Source organism: Ovis canadensis, chromosome 1 (genome assembly GCF_042477335.2).
Source record: "Ovis canadensis isolate MfBH-ARS-UI-01 breed Bighorn chromosome 1, ARS-UI_OviCan_v2, whole genome shotgun sequence".
Lineage (NCBI taxonomy): Eukaryota > Metazoa > Chordata > Mammalia > Artiodactyla > Bovidae > Ovis > Ovis canadensis.
In genome coordinates, this window is record NC_091245.1 from 62021960 (window position 1) to 62040829 (window position 18870).

At 34.1% G+C, this 18870-nt stretch overlaps 1 protein-coding gene across 3 annotated transcripts in view; it reads left to right on the forward strand.

Moving 5' to 3' along the window:
• Window positions 1–18870, forward strand: part of PRKACB (protein kinase cAMP-activated catalytic subunit beta) — a 145879-nt gene that overhangs the window by 54828 nt on the left and 72181 nt on the right. The window contains exon 2 of one of the 3 annotated variants that reach the window (XM_069596241.1): window positions 4480–4554. The exons of 1 other annotated variant lie outside the window; for it this stretch is intronic. Coding sequence is in view for 1 of the 2 variants with exons in the window: in XM_069596221.1 (XP_069452322.1) it covers window positions 4623–4806 (184 nt within the window). In the remaining variant the exon portion in view is untranslated. Of the gene's footprint in view, window positions 1–4479; window positions 4807–18870 lie in introns of those variants that run through there. One more of the 3 variants, XM_069596221.1, reaches the window with a different exon arrangement.

Here is an 18870-nt window from a genome sequence, read left to right on the forward strand (position 1 = left end):
TTAATGATGAGAAACTGAACCCTTTGTTCCTAAGATTGGGAATAAGGCAAGAATGTTCAGTCTTACCACTTGTTTAATGTGTTCCTGGAAGTCCTAGCCAGTGCAGTATCACAAGAAAAGTAAATAACAAAGGAATTAAAAAGGAAAAATAAACCAAACTGCATCTGTTCAAAGGTAACAATTTTCTACAAAGAAAATCTCAAGCAATCTACAAAAAGGAAAGATTCCTAAAGCTTAAGTGAGTTTAGCCAAGTTCCAGTACACAAGGTTAGCATACAAAAATAAGTCATATTTCTATATACTAGCAATGAACAGTTTCAAACATCTTTCAAAGTACCACTTATAATAGCTCCAATTAAAGAGCAGTAAGTACTTAGGTATAAGACTGACAAAGTATGTACAGGATCTGTATGCTGAAAAGTATAAAACATTGATGAAGGAAATCAAAGGCCCTGAAAAATGAGATACGATATGATCATGGATTGAAAGACTCAAGCTATTGTTATCATTTCTCTCAATAATCAGTCTCAATTAAGTTCTAGAAACATTATTTTTGTAGACATGGACAAACTTTTAAAATTTATATAGAGAAGTTAAGAAACTATAATAGCCAAAACAATTTATAAAACAATGTTGAAAGATTCATACAACCAGTTTGAAGACTTAAAAGATACGTACGGTACTCAACACAGTATGCCAGTGATGAAAGAACTGGCACAGAGATCAGTAGAACAATGTAGAAAATCTAGAATAGACCTACACAGTTAATGGTTAACTGATTTTTGACAAAGGTGCCAAGGCAATTTGATTGTAAATGGATATATAAATTGTGGTAAATCCATACAGTGGAGTACTAGTCAATAAAAAATTAGTAAGCTATTGAAAAACACTACGTGGATGAACCTCAGTTGCACGCTGTGCTAAATGCACTCAGCCAGTCTTAAATAGTTGAATTCACTTATAAAAGGTATGAATCCATTTTGGGAAAGGCAAAACTATTACTCTAAAACCTTTATTTGTATAGCAGGGGTCATGGTCATATCATTTGCCCTCTGCCTGCAGTAGGTGTATTATTTACATGTCAAATATGCTTCCATGTTTGTTTGTTTGTTTAAATTTAACCTTCAAACTCTAAAGTATATAGTTCTATTTGGTCCCAATATGATTATAAACATAAATGTGGACAGTGAAATTGCGTGGCTATAAGGTAACCATCTGAATGAACATTTTCTCGTGGCAGAATCTCAGACTCTGGAAACTATTTCCATCTCCTCCTAGCCGTTAATCTTTACTTCCCTACCCTTGTTTGAAGTGGGAATCATTATTGTCAGTACAAATAGCCTTGATCTAGGAGGCGGAAGACATAGGTGACTTTTGGCAAGTCACTTAGTATTTATGTTTGTTTTCTAATCTTAAAATAAGGATAATAATACCTGTCCTGTTTGCTTCTTTTGAAATCAGTGGAAACATTTTATATGTTGTAAAATGTTTTTGTAAATGTAAGGTATCATCATTGCTATTATTAAACATCAGAAATAAAGCAATATTTTGTGATATGGCAATCAAAGGAGGTTCAACTCTGAAAATTATTATGAATTTTAGAATTAATGCAGAATGAATAATAAAGATTTTATAACTTCTAGGTTGATTACTCTCTAGTTTTATTATCATAGTGAAAGTGAAAGTGTTAGTCGCTTAGTCATGTCAGACTCTTTGTGACCCCATGATCTGTCCATGGGATTCTCCAGGCGAGAATGCTGGGGTGGTTTGCCTTCTCTTCTCCAGGAGATCTTCCCGACCCAGGGATCAAACCCAGGTCTCCAGCAATGCAGGCAGATTCTTTACCATCTGAGCTACCAGGGAAGCCCTGGTATAATTTATTATCGTACATTATTTAAACTATTAATACAATATAAGATATGTTGTTACAGCAAGTTTTGGGTAAATGGCTAGACATCTTAGCACAAATTCAGGTTATGAAGATGCTATCAGGGTAACAAGCAAAATACTTCTTAAGATTAATTTGAATTATGAAGAAATTCAGTTTTAGTTAAAGCTGTAGTTATTTCTTTCTAGCAGTAGATGACAGTAGAGTTCTTTGTAGTAAAAATCAAATTGCCTAAGTACTTATATAACAACAGCTTCCTGGTCACATTACCATATATAGAAATACTGCTGTAGGGACTAAAGATTTTACTTTCTGTAAGGACTTTGTAACAGATAAAAAAGAGTTTTATTGAAGAAAAAGGACAAATTTTAAATGTTGAAGATTACTCCCTTCTCTGCTTCTTCCACCTCCTCCCCCTCCTTCCTATGGTAATTTTGTTATAAAGTATATACATTGCTTTAAATAAATTAATCTGAGTGTTATAATTAGAAATCTGGAATATTTGTACAAAACTCCAGCAATGTTGGATATGTCTAGCTAGACATGTGTTAAAAACAAATATTTTGGGCTGAAATATTAGAATTAGCTTGTACTTTTGGCAAGGGAATACTGTGAGTGTAATATTTTGGGGAGGTTCATATGTCAGAGATGAGTGATTGCAAGGAGTGGCTAGAAGAAGGGAAAAGAAGTTATTTTAGAAATCCACATTTGCACTAATAAAAATGAAACCCAAAGAATGAATAAAGTTTTGTAACAGATTAAATAGAGAAGTTAAATGACATTACTTCCTTTTCTGTTGTCTCTATATATGAACAGCTAGGTGGTTGTTGGATAATTTACAAATATGATCCTATCATAAGTAAAATATTTTCAAGTGTTTGATTCTACTTAGACCTTTAACTTATTACAAATGAATGAATACTTTTATATGTATATTTATTATGGAATATGTGCATTGCACAATTTGAGACATAAATTTATAAACAAATTTTAACATAAAATTCCAAGATTATTGGAAACAGTGGAGAGAGCAGTTTATTTTTCCAGGAAATGTTTGGGAAACATTCCATGAAGAGGTGACATTTTTGCTGAGCCTTGAGGATGAATAGAATTTATCCCAAGAAAGCAAGTGAAAGATTCAGGAATTTTATCCACTTTACACCCTTAAAGAGACAACTCATACTCTATAGATGTTTATTAAAGACTGTAGACACCTGTTGATGGTGTGTTTTGTATAGTCGGTTGTTAATAAAGAAATTATCTATTATATACACACATTTCTCAGAAAGATACAATTTAAGAAATTTGGTCTTGTAGATACTGTTGCCTGTTTGTTTAGATTGATACTAATTTTATTGCACAAAATAAAATGTACACAAATGAGCTCTTATTTGTCAAAATGCATTAGTCAATGTTTTCTTTGTATGGGTGTGTGTGTGTGTGTGTGTGTGTGTGTGTGTGTGTGGTATCCTAATTTGATTACATTATTATTCCTTTTTATTCTGCTTGTCATTGTTTCTATTTATTTTGTTCGTTAAGCAGTAGGCAGGAAATCATAAGATTTTTTTGATAGATTACTTTTTTATAACTTATTTTTTAATTGAAGGATAATTGCTTTACAGAATTTTGTTGTTTTCTGTCAAACCTCAACATCAATCAGCCATAAGTATACACATATTCCCTCCCTCTTGAATCTCCCTCCCATCTTCCATTAGATTTTTTTTTAAAGATCTTTCTTTCCTTTCCCTCCTTCCTCCCCCCCTTATCATCCTTTAATAAAAGTGTCACAGGCAAGTACCCACAATCAGTTTTAAATGTCACAGGTCACATTTTTGTGTAAATGGACAGTTTACTTTTAACTGAAGGAGCTGTTTCAAAGTGAGATCCCTAAATGAAGAGATCAGGTAAGCAGCAATCCTCAGTGTCAAGTCTAGAAATTAACATATCTCAGTCAACTAGAAGGATTTTTTTCCTCTCAATTGAAATTTCTTGCTGTGACTGATTTTATATACTTTAAATCTTAATATTTTTTCAAATTATAGAATGTTTTAAAATGTACTGCTGATGTCCACTTGTCAGCAAATTATGTTTGGTAAGCAATACTACCATACTAAGTTTTTGTAGTTTCTGTAATATTAAATTTAAGTCAGTGAGTTTCCAATGTTGAGTTTTTTTTAATTACAGTTCACATTTTTTTCATTAAAAGTTATGTTTGTTTTTTAGTGTTTTGTAATATCTGTTCCATACCAGTTTTCAATGAAAAGTTAACTGTTTATAAGGATCTATAAAGTCTATACTAGTCTGTATTAGCTGATTTGCTGGGGGAAAAACACACAGCCTTTTAAACTTACTACATTTGGAGAGTAGTTTGACCTTCAGTATTTGTATAGGGTTGTAATGCATGTTTAAATAGTTTTTCTTTTAAAAATTTTTTTCAGCTTATTATATTTAAAGCTTTATATTTAATGTTCTCATTAACCTGTGTATTAGTATTAAAACACTCAAACATAGACCCTTTTAGGATGATATTGCATCTTCATCTCTAGTTGGACAGTTTTAAGACTCAGTAATGTGCTGTTTTATATTAACAGGAAACAGAACAGCAGTAGTGGTTTGAATACCCTGCAAACAGGAAGTTTGACACATGCATAGCTCTTAGCTTCTGTGTAAGTAGTTGTTGAGCTCCTTCTGGAAATATTTTCAGTTACGATAAGTTAAGTGTAAATACACATGAATGGCAGCTTATAGAGAAGTACCCTGTAACCAATATACAGGTACTACTGCTCTTCAGAAATTGGAAGGTTTTGCTAGCCGATTATTTCATAGACACTCCAAAGGTACTGCACATGATCAGAAAACAACTCTGGAAAATGACAGCCTTCATTTCTCTGAACATACTGCCTTATGGGACAAATCAAGTAAGTTTTGTTTTTGTTTTTTGGTGATACATTGTAACTAGAAGCTAAAATACTAATTGGGGTTTTAGAATCACTCAGAGAACTGTGGGGGTGTTTTTTAGTTGTTGTCTTTTTTGTAATTTGCACAAATATATTTTGCAAGGTAAAGTTGAAAAAAATCCACAAAAACTTGATTATAAATTGAGCTGAATTACATAGCTCATGGTTTTAAATACAATCAGTTAAATTATCAGTGGGAAAATTTTCTGCAAGATTCTTAATTTCTGGTATGTATTACAGTTTTGTTTGTATGTTTTTGTTTTTATGTAAAAGTGAAATGCCTACATTTAAGAGAGATAATCAGTTTATTTTATTAAATGTCATACTTTATAAGCCTTAAAATTCAAAAGGGGGTAAAAGAACTCTTGAATTTATAATTAAATTTTTATTATGTTTGCCATATTTTATTTTTAAATGCATGTGTAAAAGTTACTTTAGTTTAACAAGCAGGATTTATAATATGGAAGCATACTATGATTATTCTATGTGTTCTATGTGAAATCTTACATTTATAATATTAAAAATATCAGAAGATTTCTTATAGTGGAGGGTACTTGTTTATGCATGCATCACATTCTTTCCAGACATGGTAAAATGTTTGGACTTACTGCTTGGCTGGAATGGTGATACGTAATGATTTTTTTGTGACATGCAATTTTTAAAGGATACATTTCAATTATAAACAATATCAGTGCCTGCCATTCCACATCTCACCTTGAACCTTCCTCAAAGTATTTTTGTCACTCTGATTAAAGGAACAATAGAATTACTCTTGGTACTTTTTAGTGTGTTTGATCACCAAATAGCACTAGGTTTGGCTTCTTTCTGTTTATATACTCCATAGCAGTTAAGGAGAAAAACTCAGCAAAAAAGGCAACAACAGAACAAGAATGGCTTGCAGAATCGATACCTTTGTTTATATAGTAGCTTCATAGTTGCTCGGAAGCTTATTTGAATTTCTTTTAATCACATCAGAATTTTTTTTACCTTTAAGTTATATTAGGGAGAAAGTAAAAAACATGTATTTGTACTTTTTTTTTCTTTCTAGAGATTTTGATTATTTATAATTAATCCTTACTATGTAACAAGTTGATAGATGAGAAATCGCAAATATCTTCAAGGTAATGAACTGTTGAATATTGACATAGGAGTACATTATTAACATTTACCAAGCAACAAAAGTTTGCTGTTCATTCTCCTTGCCCTATTCTGTTAAATTTCAGTCTTCTAAGGCCTTTTGGGAATCATTTTTATGTATTTCAGGAATCTTTTAATTAAACATTCAATAAGGAATGAGGATAGCACTGGATTAGTACATTAGCCCCTATTTCTACAAATAGAGAGTATCACATAGTAAATGTATCACAAATAATGAATGTCATGGGCTTTTAATAATGAAAAGTTGTGTTTGAGCTGTACCCTCAACATTTAAAAAAAGTGTGGGGCTTATAACATTTTCTGAGATGCATTTTAAAATCTAGCAACTAAAGGTAATATCAGGAACTATGATTTCTTTTGGAGAAACAAATAAAATGCTGTTAACATATTTCTTTATTGTGATGTCACAAAATAAGTTAATAGGATCATAGTGCACAGTGAAATTAAGTACAAACTTTGTAGCCATTCAAATAATAGATGTGATATAAGACATAGTTAAAGAGTGACTGAATGTTCATTAATCAAGCATTCTTTCACTTTCTATTTCATATCCCAGAATATCACAGACAAAATAATTGTATATATGTAGTGATGAGTATGGAGTTCTGGTTTCCTATTATGAAATGTTTTGATATAGAGGAGAAAGTAAGGATACAACAGAAACAGAGGAATCCGTTTGTTTCAAAATTCCAAGGTTTATTTTTTGTGGTGGAAACACAAATTTTTATTCATTTATAGTGTGAGTTATGGAAGGCACTTTGACAGTATGAAGTTTTCATGCAAACTACATTCTTCATGCTACTTAGGACAATTTACTTGCATGATTTGTTTGATAAGAAAGAATGTAATATCTCCTGCTGATAAGCTCTCTGAGTATGCTTGTTTCAAAAGTTCTATTTAGGAAATAAAATAAGCACAGAAACTACATTTAATTTTATTGAAAATTAGGTTTCTGAACTATTGAGTAAAGATTATAATGATCAGTTTAGGCATATATGAAATGTAACAAGTTTAATACAAGTTTCTTTATTCTTCAGTGACATTAAATTTAAGAAGAAACAAAAAATAAAGGCCGTGTAGTGGTTTCCAGGTGTCTTAAATGTGTTTTATCTTTTACTACTAAAGTAACAGGAATTCCTGTTTGATAACATAAATATTTAACAGCTGATTCCATGAACATATAAGTACATGAAGTTCAAAACAAAAACATGAAGGAATTCTTTTTATTATGACTCAGAATGAAAGGGAATATTGACATTCCACTGAGTTTTCTTTCTAGCAAATTTGTTATGGTTAGCTTCTAAATCTTTCTTTGATCATAAACACTACGTTGAGTTATACAGTGCTGAACTTGATGGAAGTTTTGCACGTTTTAAATGTTGGACTTTATATATTTTATGTCTAATTGCAACAGTTTAAGCGCTGAATAGATGAATACCATCAAATACTTTACCTATTCTTTCCTGTGAATATATATATTCCTGTATATATACAATATACATATCCATATTAGTGAAGTTTAGATAAAAATACTGTATTGAACAAATGAGAAATTTTGTATATGGATGTTTTTCAGATAGAATCAGAGCTCAGTTCAGTTCAGTTGCTCAGTCATGTCCAACTCTTTGTGACCCCATGAACCATAGCATGCCAGGCCTCCCTGTCCACCAACTCCCAGAGTTTACCCAAATTCATGTCCATAGAGTTGGTGATAACCATCCAGCCATCTCATCCTCTGTCATCCCCATCTCCTCCTGCCCGCAATCTTTCCCAGCATCAGGGTCTTTTCAAATGAGTCAGCTCTTTGCATCAGGTGGCCAAAGTATTGGAGTTTCAGCTTCAACATCAGTCCTTCCAGTGAACATTCAGGACTGATCTCCTTTAGGATGGACTGGTTGGATTTCCTTGCAGTCCAAGGGACTCTCAAGAGTCTTCTCCAACTTCAAAAGCATCAATTCTTCAGTGCTCAGCCTTCTTCACAGTCCAACTCTCACATCCATACATGACTACTGGAAAAGCCATAGCCTTGACTAGACAGACCTTTGTTGGCAAAGTAATGTCTCTGCTTCATAATATGCTGTCTAGGTTGTCTAACTCTCCTTCCAAGGAGTAAGTGTCTTTTCATTTCATGGCTGCTGTCACCTTTTCCTCCTCTGAGTCTCAAAATTCATTCTTCCATATACTTGAAGCCTCCATCTTCTTCTTAATGCTAATTTCTTCTTTAGTGCTAAACTCCCACAGAAAGTTACTTATACATTTTTAAGCTGCTATTTCCTTGTTCCTTGACTACTATGTTGTCTCTATGTTTGCTCTTTCTTGTCTTGTTTTTGAGGGTAATAATTCAATATTAGTTTTCCCACAGCCTAGTTTTCAGGCTATAATATTGTAAATCCTCAAAAAATTAATTACTACCAAGAAGTAGTGGAATATTGCAGATGAAAAAAGTAGATAAAGAGATAATGTGGGAGGTCTTTTAGCCTAGAAGTTACAAAGATACAGATATAGTACACTAAAGCAGCTGTCTCCAACCTTTTAGGCACCAGGGAAGACAGTTTTTCCACAGACTGGGGGAAGGATGATTGAAGTCCATTACACTGACTGTGTACTTTAGTTCTATTATTATTACATCAGCTCTACCTCAAATCATCATGCATTAGATCCTGGAGGTTGGAGACCTCTGCACTAAAGCGTGGGAGTAAACTGCCTTAAAGACTGTATAAACTTTGGAAAGTTAAAACTGCCTAAACTGGTCTATTATAACTGCTTTAGCTTTTTGCAGATTCTATTCCATTATCAAGATAATGGGGATAATTCCCTGTGCTGTACATTAAATCCTTGTTGCTTCTGTACTTTATATGTAGTAATTTGCATATGTTAATCTCATACCATTAATTTGTGCCCCACCCTTTCCCTCTCTACTTTGGTAACCACAAGTTTATTTTCAATGTCTGTGAGTTGGTTTTCTATGTCTGTGAGTCTGTTTCTGTCTGTGAGTCATATTTGTCTTTCTCTAACTTATTTCACTAAGCATAATATTATCTAGGGCCATCCACGTTACTGAAAATGGCAGTATTTCATTATTTTTAGTAGCTGAATATTATGTATGTGTATATATATATATTTATATACATATCTACACCTACATATATATACACACACATACACACACATATATACACACATCTATATACCATACCTTCCAGTTGTCTATTGATGGACATTTGGGTTGCTTCCATGTCTTGGCGATTGTAAATAGTGCTGCTATGAAGGTTAGGGTGCATGTATCTTTTTGAATTATTGTTTTCTTTTTTTTTTTTTGGATACATGTATCCTAGAGTGGAATTGCTGGATCATATGGTAATTACTGTTCCCCCTAGTGGCTGCACCAATTTACATGCCCATCAACAGTTTATGAGACTTTCCTTTTCTCCATATCTTCTCCAACATTTGTTATTTGTACATTTTGGTTGATAGCCATTCTGTGAGGCATGAGGTGATAGCTTTGTGTGGTTTTGATTTTTGCATTTCTCTTAGTAATTAGCTATGCAGAACTAACACTTTTGGCCACTATGTGAACATGATAATGAGTAGTCAGACAATGAAATCCATTATAACAACAATGTAAGGTGTTTCTTCTACTTGGAATTTCCTACTACTGCCAGTGGTGGGGATATATCCTACTTTAAGCCTCTGCTCACATACTATCTCTGTAACAAAATCACTGAAGCATTCTGTTCCTCTGACTTTTATCCTTTTTAGAATTCATGATCTCTTCCTGTGTTCTATAACATCTATACTCACTTCTGTTATGCTTTATTATATAGTATTAAAATTATATTACATTAGTCCTCAAGTTACCTCTCTCCCCTATTTGATTTTTGTATTGCCAGCATATTTCTCAGTTAATGTTGAATTGTTTATTAGACCAACATTTAATATCACTATAGTCTTACAGTAACAAGCTTTCTCTAAAAGTTTGTTCTATTGTGAACTTTGTAATCTACATGGTTAGAGAAAGAAGACTGAGTATATAATATTATATAGTGTCTTTCTCAAGTTTCATCCCAGTTTAGTAGCATTAGCATCACCCAGGAGCCTGTTAAAAATCAGGCCCAGATCTAGATCTAGTGAGTCAGAATCTGAACTTTAACAAGATTATCCAGCTGATTGATATGCACATTAAAGTTTGAGAAACACTTTTCCCCTAATAACATTGTAATCTGATTACAAATATTATGCCTTCATTGGAGAAAATTAGCAAACTGTAGAAAAGAACAAAGTAAAAAAATCACATGCAATCCCACCAAAAGATAATCTTGTTCTATGTATATCTGTTTTATGCATAGGTACACAAATTTCCACTGTAAATTAGAATCTCTCGATATAATATGTCATAACATTTTGCCTTATCATAGAGATTGTTCTACAGCACAAATGGCTTTTTTGTATTCAGTCTTAAGGATATACCACAATTTAAACCATCACTAGCCATCTAGACTTTTTAATTTTTTGCTGTTTTATAAAAAACTGTTGTGATAAACATCTTTGTAGCTAAATCTTTGTGCATATCATTATATTTATATTTTATAGAACAAATGTAGAGAACTGTTATAATCATTTTAAGACTTTTGTATTAAATTCTGTCCCAGATACACATGTACTGTATTCTTTCAGAATTAAATTTGTTTCAAATTGGTTGCATCCCAATACAAAATAAAAAGTTTGAAGTTTATTGAAAAAAAGTGCTAAATGCAAAGAGAGATTATTAAAAGCAGCAAAGGAAAAGCAACAGAAAACCCATACAATTAACAGTGGACCTTTCAGCAGAAACTCTGCAGGCCAGAAGGGAATGGCAAGATATATTTAAAGTACTGAAAGAGAAAAATCTACCACCAAGATTACTATACCTGGCAAAGATCTCATTCAAAATTGATGGAGAAATCAAAAGCTTTACAGATAAGCAAAAGTTAAGAAAACTCAGTACCACCAAACCAGCCTTGCAGCCTATACTAAAGGGACTTACATAGCCAGTAAACACAAGAGAAAGGAAAGAACTGCAAAAGCAAACCCAAAACAATTGAGAAAATGCCAATAGTAACATATATATCAATAATTATCTTAAATGTAAACCAATTAAATGCACCAACCAAAGATACAGACTGACTGAATGGATACAAAAATAAGACCCATATGTGTATATATATACACACACACACACACATATACCTATATACTGCCCACTGGAGACGCACTTCAGAACTAGAGACACATACAGACTGAAAGTAAAAGGTTGGAAAAGATATTATATGCAAATGGAAAGCAAAAGAAAGCTGGAGTGACAATCCTTATTTCAGACAAATAGACTTTAAAATAAAGAATATTATAAGAGACAAAGAAGGACAGTACATAATGATCAGTCCAAGAAGAAGACATAACGATTGTAAATATTTATGCACCTAATATAGCACCTCAATACATAAGGGAAACACTAACAGGCATAAGAGGGGAAATTGACAGTAACACAATAGTAGTGGACTTTAACACCCCACTTACACCATTGGACAGACCATCAAAACAAAGAATCAATAAGGAAACAGAAACCTTAAATGAAACATTAGACCATATGGACCTAATGGATATCTTCAAGACTTTCCATCCAAATGCAGAAGAATACACTTTCTTCTGAAGTGCACATGGAATATTCTCCAGGAGAGACTGCATCTTGGGCCACAAATCAAGCCTCAATAAATTTAAGAAAATTGAAATTGTATCATATATCTTCTCTGACCACAATGCTGTGAGACTAGATATCAACTGCATGAAAAAAAAAAAAAAAAGAAAACTGCAAAAAATACAAACTCATGGAGATTAAACAGTACATTACTAAAGGTTACTGAAGAAATAAGAAAGGAAATCAAAAGATTCCTAGAAACAAATGACAATGAAAACACGATGACCCAAAACTTATGGGATTCAGGAAAAGCAGTTCTAAGAGGGAAGTTTATAACAATACAGTAATTCATTAAGAAACAAGAAAAGCATTGAATAGACAACCTAACTCTACATCTAAAGCAGCTGGAAAAAGAAGAACAAAAAAATCCCAAAGTCCGCAGAAGGAAAGAAATCATAAAGATTAGAGCAGAAATAAATGAAAAAAAATGAATACCTAAAATTAACAGATAGAAAAGATTAATAAAACTAAAAGCTGTTTCTTGAAAAGATAAACAAAATTGACAAACCACTAGTCAGACTTATCAAGAAAAAAAAGGAGAAAGATCAACAAAATTAGAAATAAAAAAGGAGAGGTTACAAAAGAAAACACAGAAGTACAACGGACCATAAGAAAATATGAGACAACCTAGAGGACAATCTAGAGGAAACGGACAGATTCTTAAAATAGGTCAGCCTCCCAAGACTGAACTGGGAAGGAAATAGAAATTATGAACAACCCAGTTACAAACACTGAAATCGAAACAGTGATCAAAAATCTCCCCAAAACAAAAGCCCAGGGCCAGATGGCTTCCCAGGGGAATTCTATCAAACATTGAGAGAAGAGTTAATGCCTATTTTTCTGAAACTGTTCCAAAAAATTGCAGAGGAAGGAACATCTCCAGACTCATTCTATGAGGCCACTATCACCCTGATACCAAACCAGACAAAGACAACACAAAAAAAGAAAACTACAGGCCAGTATCACTGATGAACATAGATGCAAAAATCCTCAACAAAATTCTAGCAAGCAGAATTCAGCGACACATTAAAAAGCTCATACACCATGATCAAGTCAGGTTTATTCCAGGGATGCAAGGATTCTTCAATGTATGCAAATCAATCAATGTGATACACCATATTAGCAAATTCAAAGATAAAAAACATATGATCATCTCAATAGATGCAGGAAAGGCCTTCAACAAAATTCAGCATCCATTTATGATAAAAACGCTTCAAAAAATGGGCGTAGAAGGAACCTACTTCAACATAGTAAGGCCATATATGAAAAGCCCACAGCACATTGTTCTCAATGGTGAAAAACAAAGCATTCCCTCTGAGATCAGGAACAAGACAAGGGTGTCCAGTCTCACCACTATTATTCAACATAGTTTTGGAAGTCCTAGCTATGGCAATTAGAGAAGAAAAGGAAATAAAAGGAGTCCATATCAGAAAAGAAGAAGTAAAACTCTCACTGTTTGCAGATGACATGATACTGTAAATAGAAACCCAACAGAAACTATCAGAAAATTACTAGAGCTAATCAGTGAATTCAGCAAAGTTGCAGGATACAAGCTTAATACACAGAAATCACTTGCATTCCTATATACTAACAATGAAAAATCAGAAAGAGAAATTAAGGAATCAATCCCATTCACCATTGCAACAAAAAGAATAAAATACCTAGGCATAAATCTACCTAAGGAGACAAAAGACCTGTATACAGAAAAATTATAAGATACTGATGAAAGAAATCAAAGATGACATGAACAGATGGAGAGATATTCCATGTTCCTGTGTAGGAAGAGTCAACATTGTGAAGATGACTACACTACCAAATGCAGTCTACAGACTCAATGTGATCCCTATCAAATTACCAATGGCATTTTTCACAGAACTAGAACAAAAAATTTCACAGTTCACAGGGAAACACAAAAGACCCTGAATAGCCAAAGCAGTCTTGAGAAAGAAGAATGGAGCTGGAGGAATCAACTTTCCTGACTTCAGACTATACTACAAAGCTCTAGTCATTAAGACGGTATGGTACTGGCACAAAAACAGAAATATAGACCAATGGAACAAGATAGAGAACCCAGAGATAAACCCATGCACTTATGGATATCTTATTTTTGACAAAGGAGACAAGAATATGCAATGAGGCAAAGACAGTATCTTCAGTAAGGGTGCTGGGAAAACTGGACAGCTATGTACAAAAGAATGAAATTAGAACACTACCTAACATCACATACAAAGATAAACTCAAAATGGATTAAAGACCTACATGTTCGACCAGAAACTATAAAACTCTTAGAGGAAAACATAGGTAGAACACTCGATGACATAAAGCAAGATCTTCTATGACCCACCTCCTAGAGTAATGGAAATAAAAACAAAAATAAACAAGTGGGACCTAATTAAACTTAAAAGCTTTTGCAAAGCAAAGGAAACTACAAACAAGGTGAAAAGACAGCCCTCATTGAGATGGGAGAAAGTAATAGCAAAGGAAACAACTGACAAAGAATTAATTTCCAAAATATACAAGCAGCTCATACAACTCAATATCAGAAAAGCAAACAACCCAATCAAACAGTGGGAAAGGGACCTGAAGAGACATTTCTCCAAAGACGACCTGTAGATGGCCAACAAGCACATGAAAAGATGCTCAGCATCACTCATTATTACAGAAATGCAAATCAAAACTACAATGAGATACCATCTCTCACCAGTCAGAATGGCCATCATCAAAAAATCTATAAACAATAAATGCTAGAGAGGATGCAAAGAAAAGGGAACATTCTTGCATTTCTGGTGTGAATGTAAACTGAAACAGCCACTATGGAAGAAGGTATAGAGATTCCGTTAAAAGCTAGGAGTAAAACCGCCATATGACCCAGCAATCCCACTTCTAGGCTTATAACCTGAGGAAGCCAAAATTGAAAAAGACACAGGTACCCCCGTGTTCACTGAAGCACTATTTACAACAGCTAGAACAGGGAAGCAACCTAGATGTCTGTTGACAGATGAATGGATAAAAAAGCTGTGGTACATATACACAATGAAGTGCTGCTGCTGCTGCTGTTAAGTCGCTTCAGTCATGTCCGACTCTGTGCGACCCCATAGACGGCAGCCCACCAGGCTTCCCCATCCCTGGAATTCTCCAGGCAAGAACACTGGAGTGGGTTGCCATTTCCTTCTCCAATGCATGAAAGTGAAAAATGAAAGTGAAGTCACTCAGACGTGTCCAACTCCCAGCAACCCCATGGACTGCAGCCTACTAGGCTCCTCTGTCCATGGGATTTTCCAGGCAAGAGTACTGGAATGGGGTGCCATTGCCTTCTCCGCAGTGAAGTACTACTCAGCCGTAAAAAGGAATACATCTGAGTCAGTTCTAACGAGGTGGATGAACCTAGAGCCTATTACACAGAGTGAAGTTTACTGACATATATATGGACTCTAGAAAGATGGTACTAATGAACTTATTTTCAGGGCAACAGTGGAGAAACATAGAGAACAGACCATGGACATAAGGGTAGGGGAGGAGGGAGAACAGGAGATATGTGGAGAGAGTAACATGGAAATTTACAATACTATATGTAAAATAGATAGCCCGTGGGAATTTGCTGTATGACTTAGGGAACTCAAACAGGGACTCTGTGACAGGCTGAAGGTTGGGATGAAGAGGGAGATGGGAGAGAGGTTCAGGAGGGAGGGGACATGAGTGTACCTATGGCTCATTCTTGTTGATGTATGACAGAAAACCACAAAATTCTGTAAAACAATAATCTTTCAATTGAAAATTTTAATGCTAAATGACAAAAAAATTTTTTTCAGTATTCAGAGACATGTTTAAATTCTGTAGTATAATTTTCTGGTACATGGTGTGCTTTATTTTCTTTTTTATGTTAGTGTTTATCAAAAATTTTCCCCCTTTTCAAAATTGGTCAATTATTAGTAGCAAATGGTCTGAGAGACATGTTTTAGTTGTTGCATAGGGCATTATCTTTGGTAGTCAACATATGATAATCTGCTTGGGTTGGAGATTCATTCGTATTATACAGTTTATTTTCTGGTTCTGATTGTGCAAAATAGCAGTGATTTATACCACTCCACTCCCACATTTCCAGGGTAGAATACTGTCATATACATTATCACATGCAACATTTATTTACTGTCAGGCATCATTCTAAGCACATTGCATATATTAGTTTATGTAATGCTTTTTAAAAACCCAATAAAATAGATTCTATTATTATTAACATCTTACAGATGAAGAGACTGAAACACATTGAGGTAAAGTAGTTTTCTCAAGGTAACATAACTAACAAGATAAAATCTGAACCCAGACAGTCTGAATCCAGGGCCCATATTCTTGATAACTGTTCTGTAAAATCTTTCTGTAAGTTTATAAGAAAAATGGTGTTTGGGTCCTATAGCAAAGATTTCTGTCTGAGTTTTTCTTTTAGTTGCAGAGACATAATGCATATTATGAAGACCAGAATACTAACAGGCTGGTCAGAGAACTTTGAAAATAAAATGTCATCCAGAAAGAGCTAATTATTTGAAACTAGAAGAATAATGCATTTTCTCAGGGAGTGGGTATTACTTGCAAGTCCTAAAAAATGGCTGCTTTTAGCACTGGGGTCTGGTTATGGTTGTATAATGAGTGTAGCCTACTTAGGATACAAATTAGGTCTCATCTTTGAAATATGCAAATTAATCACTGTACTCATCCCCTCACATTAGCAGAACTTCTAAATGGCTCTTTTTAGGATCTTCTTCCAGCCCCCTTCAAGTATGGCTAAACTTCTGAGAGTTTACTCATTCCAGAGAGACTAATCTTTCCAAAGGTTGGATGAAGAAAGAGATGGGTATTTTGATTACTATATAAGCTAGTAATCTCATTTTTGGCTGCTATTGATTTTGCCACTGCTGCATATTTCATGGTTTAAACTGGTCCCAAGAATTTGACATATCCTTGCTTTTGATGCGATGCCCTGATACTTATAGAGAGAATTCTCAATGGGATGATGTCTCTTTATGGAGACACTGATTCTTTTTTTAATATTTTAAGTTTTATTGTTATTTTACTATAATCATTAAGAAATCCTTATACTCATTCCTTTTAAATTTTTTAAATTTTATTGGAGTATAGTTAATGAGACACTGATTTTTCTGTTTTTTTACTGTATGCATTTTTCATTGAAGGATAATTGCTTTACAATATTATGTTGGTTTCTGCCATACATCAACATGAATCACCCATAGGTATACATATGTCCCCTTCCTCTTGAACCTCCTTCCCACTTCCCATTCCATCCCACCCCTCTAGGCTGTCATAGAGCCCCAGTTTGATTTCCCTGAGTCATACAGAAAGGTAGTGTGTATGTTTCCATGCCACTTTCTCCATTTATCTCTTCTTCCCCACCCCACCCCCTGGTTCCAGAAGTCTGTTCTCTATGTTTGTATCTCCATAGCTGCCCTGCAAATAGGTTCATCAATACCATCTTTCTGGATTCCATATATATGTGTTAATATACAATATTTGTTTTTCTCTTTCTGACTTACTTCACTCTGTATAATAGGCTCTAGATTCATCTACCTCATTAGCACTGACTCAAATGCATTCCTTTCTATGAGTGAGTAATATTCCATTGTATGTATGTATCACGGCTTCTTTATCCATTCATCTGTTGATGGACATCTAGGTTGCTTCCATGACCTAGATATTGTAAATAGTGCTGCAATGAACATTGGAGGACATGTGTCTTTTTCAATTATGGTTTTCTCAGAATATGTGCCCAGTAGTGGGATTATTGGGTCATGTGGTAATTTTATTCCTATTTTGTAAAAGAATCTCCATACTGTCTTCCATAGTGGCTATATCAATTTAAATTCCCAAGAACAGTGCAAGAGGGTTCCTTTTCTTTGCATCCTCTCCAGCATTTATTGTTTGTAGATATGTTGATGATGGCCATTCTGACTGGTGTGAATTAGTATCTTATTGTAGTTTTGATTTGCATTTCTCTAATAATGAGCGATATGAGGATCTTTTCATGTGTTTATTAGCCATCCATTTGAGACACTGATTCTTAATGGGAGGATCAACTCCCGCCCCCCCCCCGCCCCCCTTACAGTGTTATACTCATTCAAGGCTTATACCCAGATTTAGTTTCTGGGTATACTTTATACTTATTTAATTTTATATACTTTAATTTATACTTACATGCTTAGTCATCCTGGCTTCGTGCCAGGTTGAATGTGTGAGAAGGTGCTTTTGACTCATCCCTACATGTACTAAAGTCGGCCTTCCTTTCTTGAACATCTTTCCAGGGATACCAAACTGGTTGTCTGACCCAGATGTAGCTCACAGATTTGTTTGTTTAGTCCTCATGGCATTTTAAAATAATTGAATATGACACCATTTTTTATATAAATATAAAATGCTGATTTTAAAATAAGATATTTTAGATTAATACCTGGACTTTCATATTCTTGAATCATTTGAAAAACTGATTTCAGTGCCTCTCGTTCCCATATGAGAACAAATGGGCAGTGCTGAAAACTGTTCTCTTGAGTCAGGATATATGCTGTCTTACTTGCTCTAGCCTTCACTGTTTCACTACTTGTGTTGTTTTACCTTCCTGTCCTCCATAGGCACTTGAATGTGGCCTACAGGGCCCATAATGTCACCGTAAATCACCAGATACTCCTTTCTTCTTTGATAAAGCTTTTTTAGTGTGCCTTCTTACTCATGGGCCACAGATACTATCACTAAAGTTGATGGAAGAATTTCTGGTAATTCTGAACCTTAGGAAAAATGGGGTCTGGGTTTTAAACCCTCCTTTTCAAATTCCTGTTCTGTTTTTAATGCAGATCTATTTAGCTTCCTTCCCTTTCCTTAGCTATCTTTACCATAGTGTATTGAGAGGAATAGCCTTTACAAAGCTCCAAAGGTCATTCTCCCAAGGTAATGGATGCCAACCAGCCTTAAATTTATATAAATAAATTCTCCACTGAAGAGATTCTTCCCACAGCAAAGTAGATCTGCTTCAGGCTGTCTCTACTTAGGTACAGAAGCACTTGACAACTTTAAAAAAAAAAAAAAAGAAATATAATTTACATGCCGTAAGACTCACTCATTATAAGAGTTTATGAGTA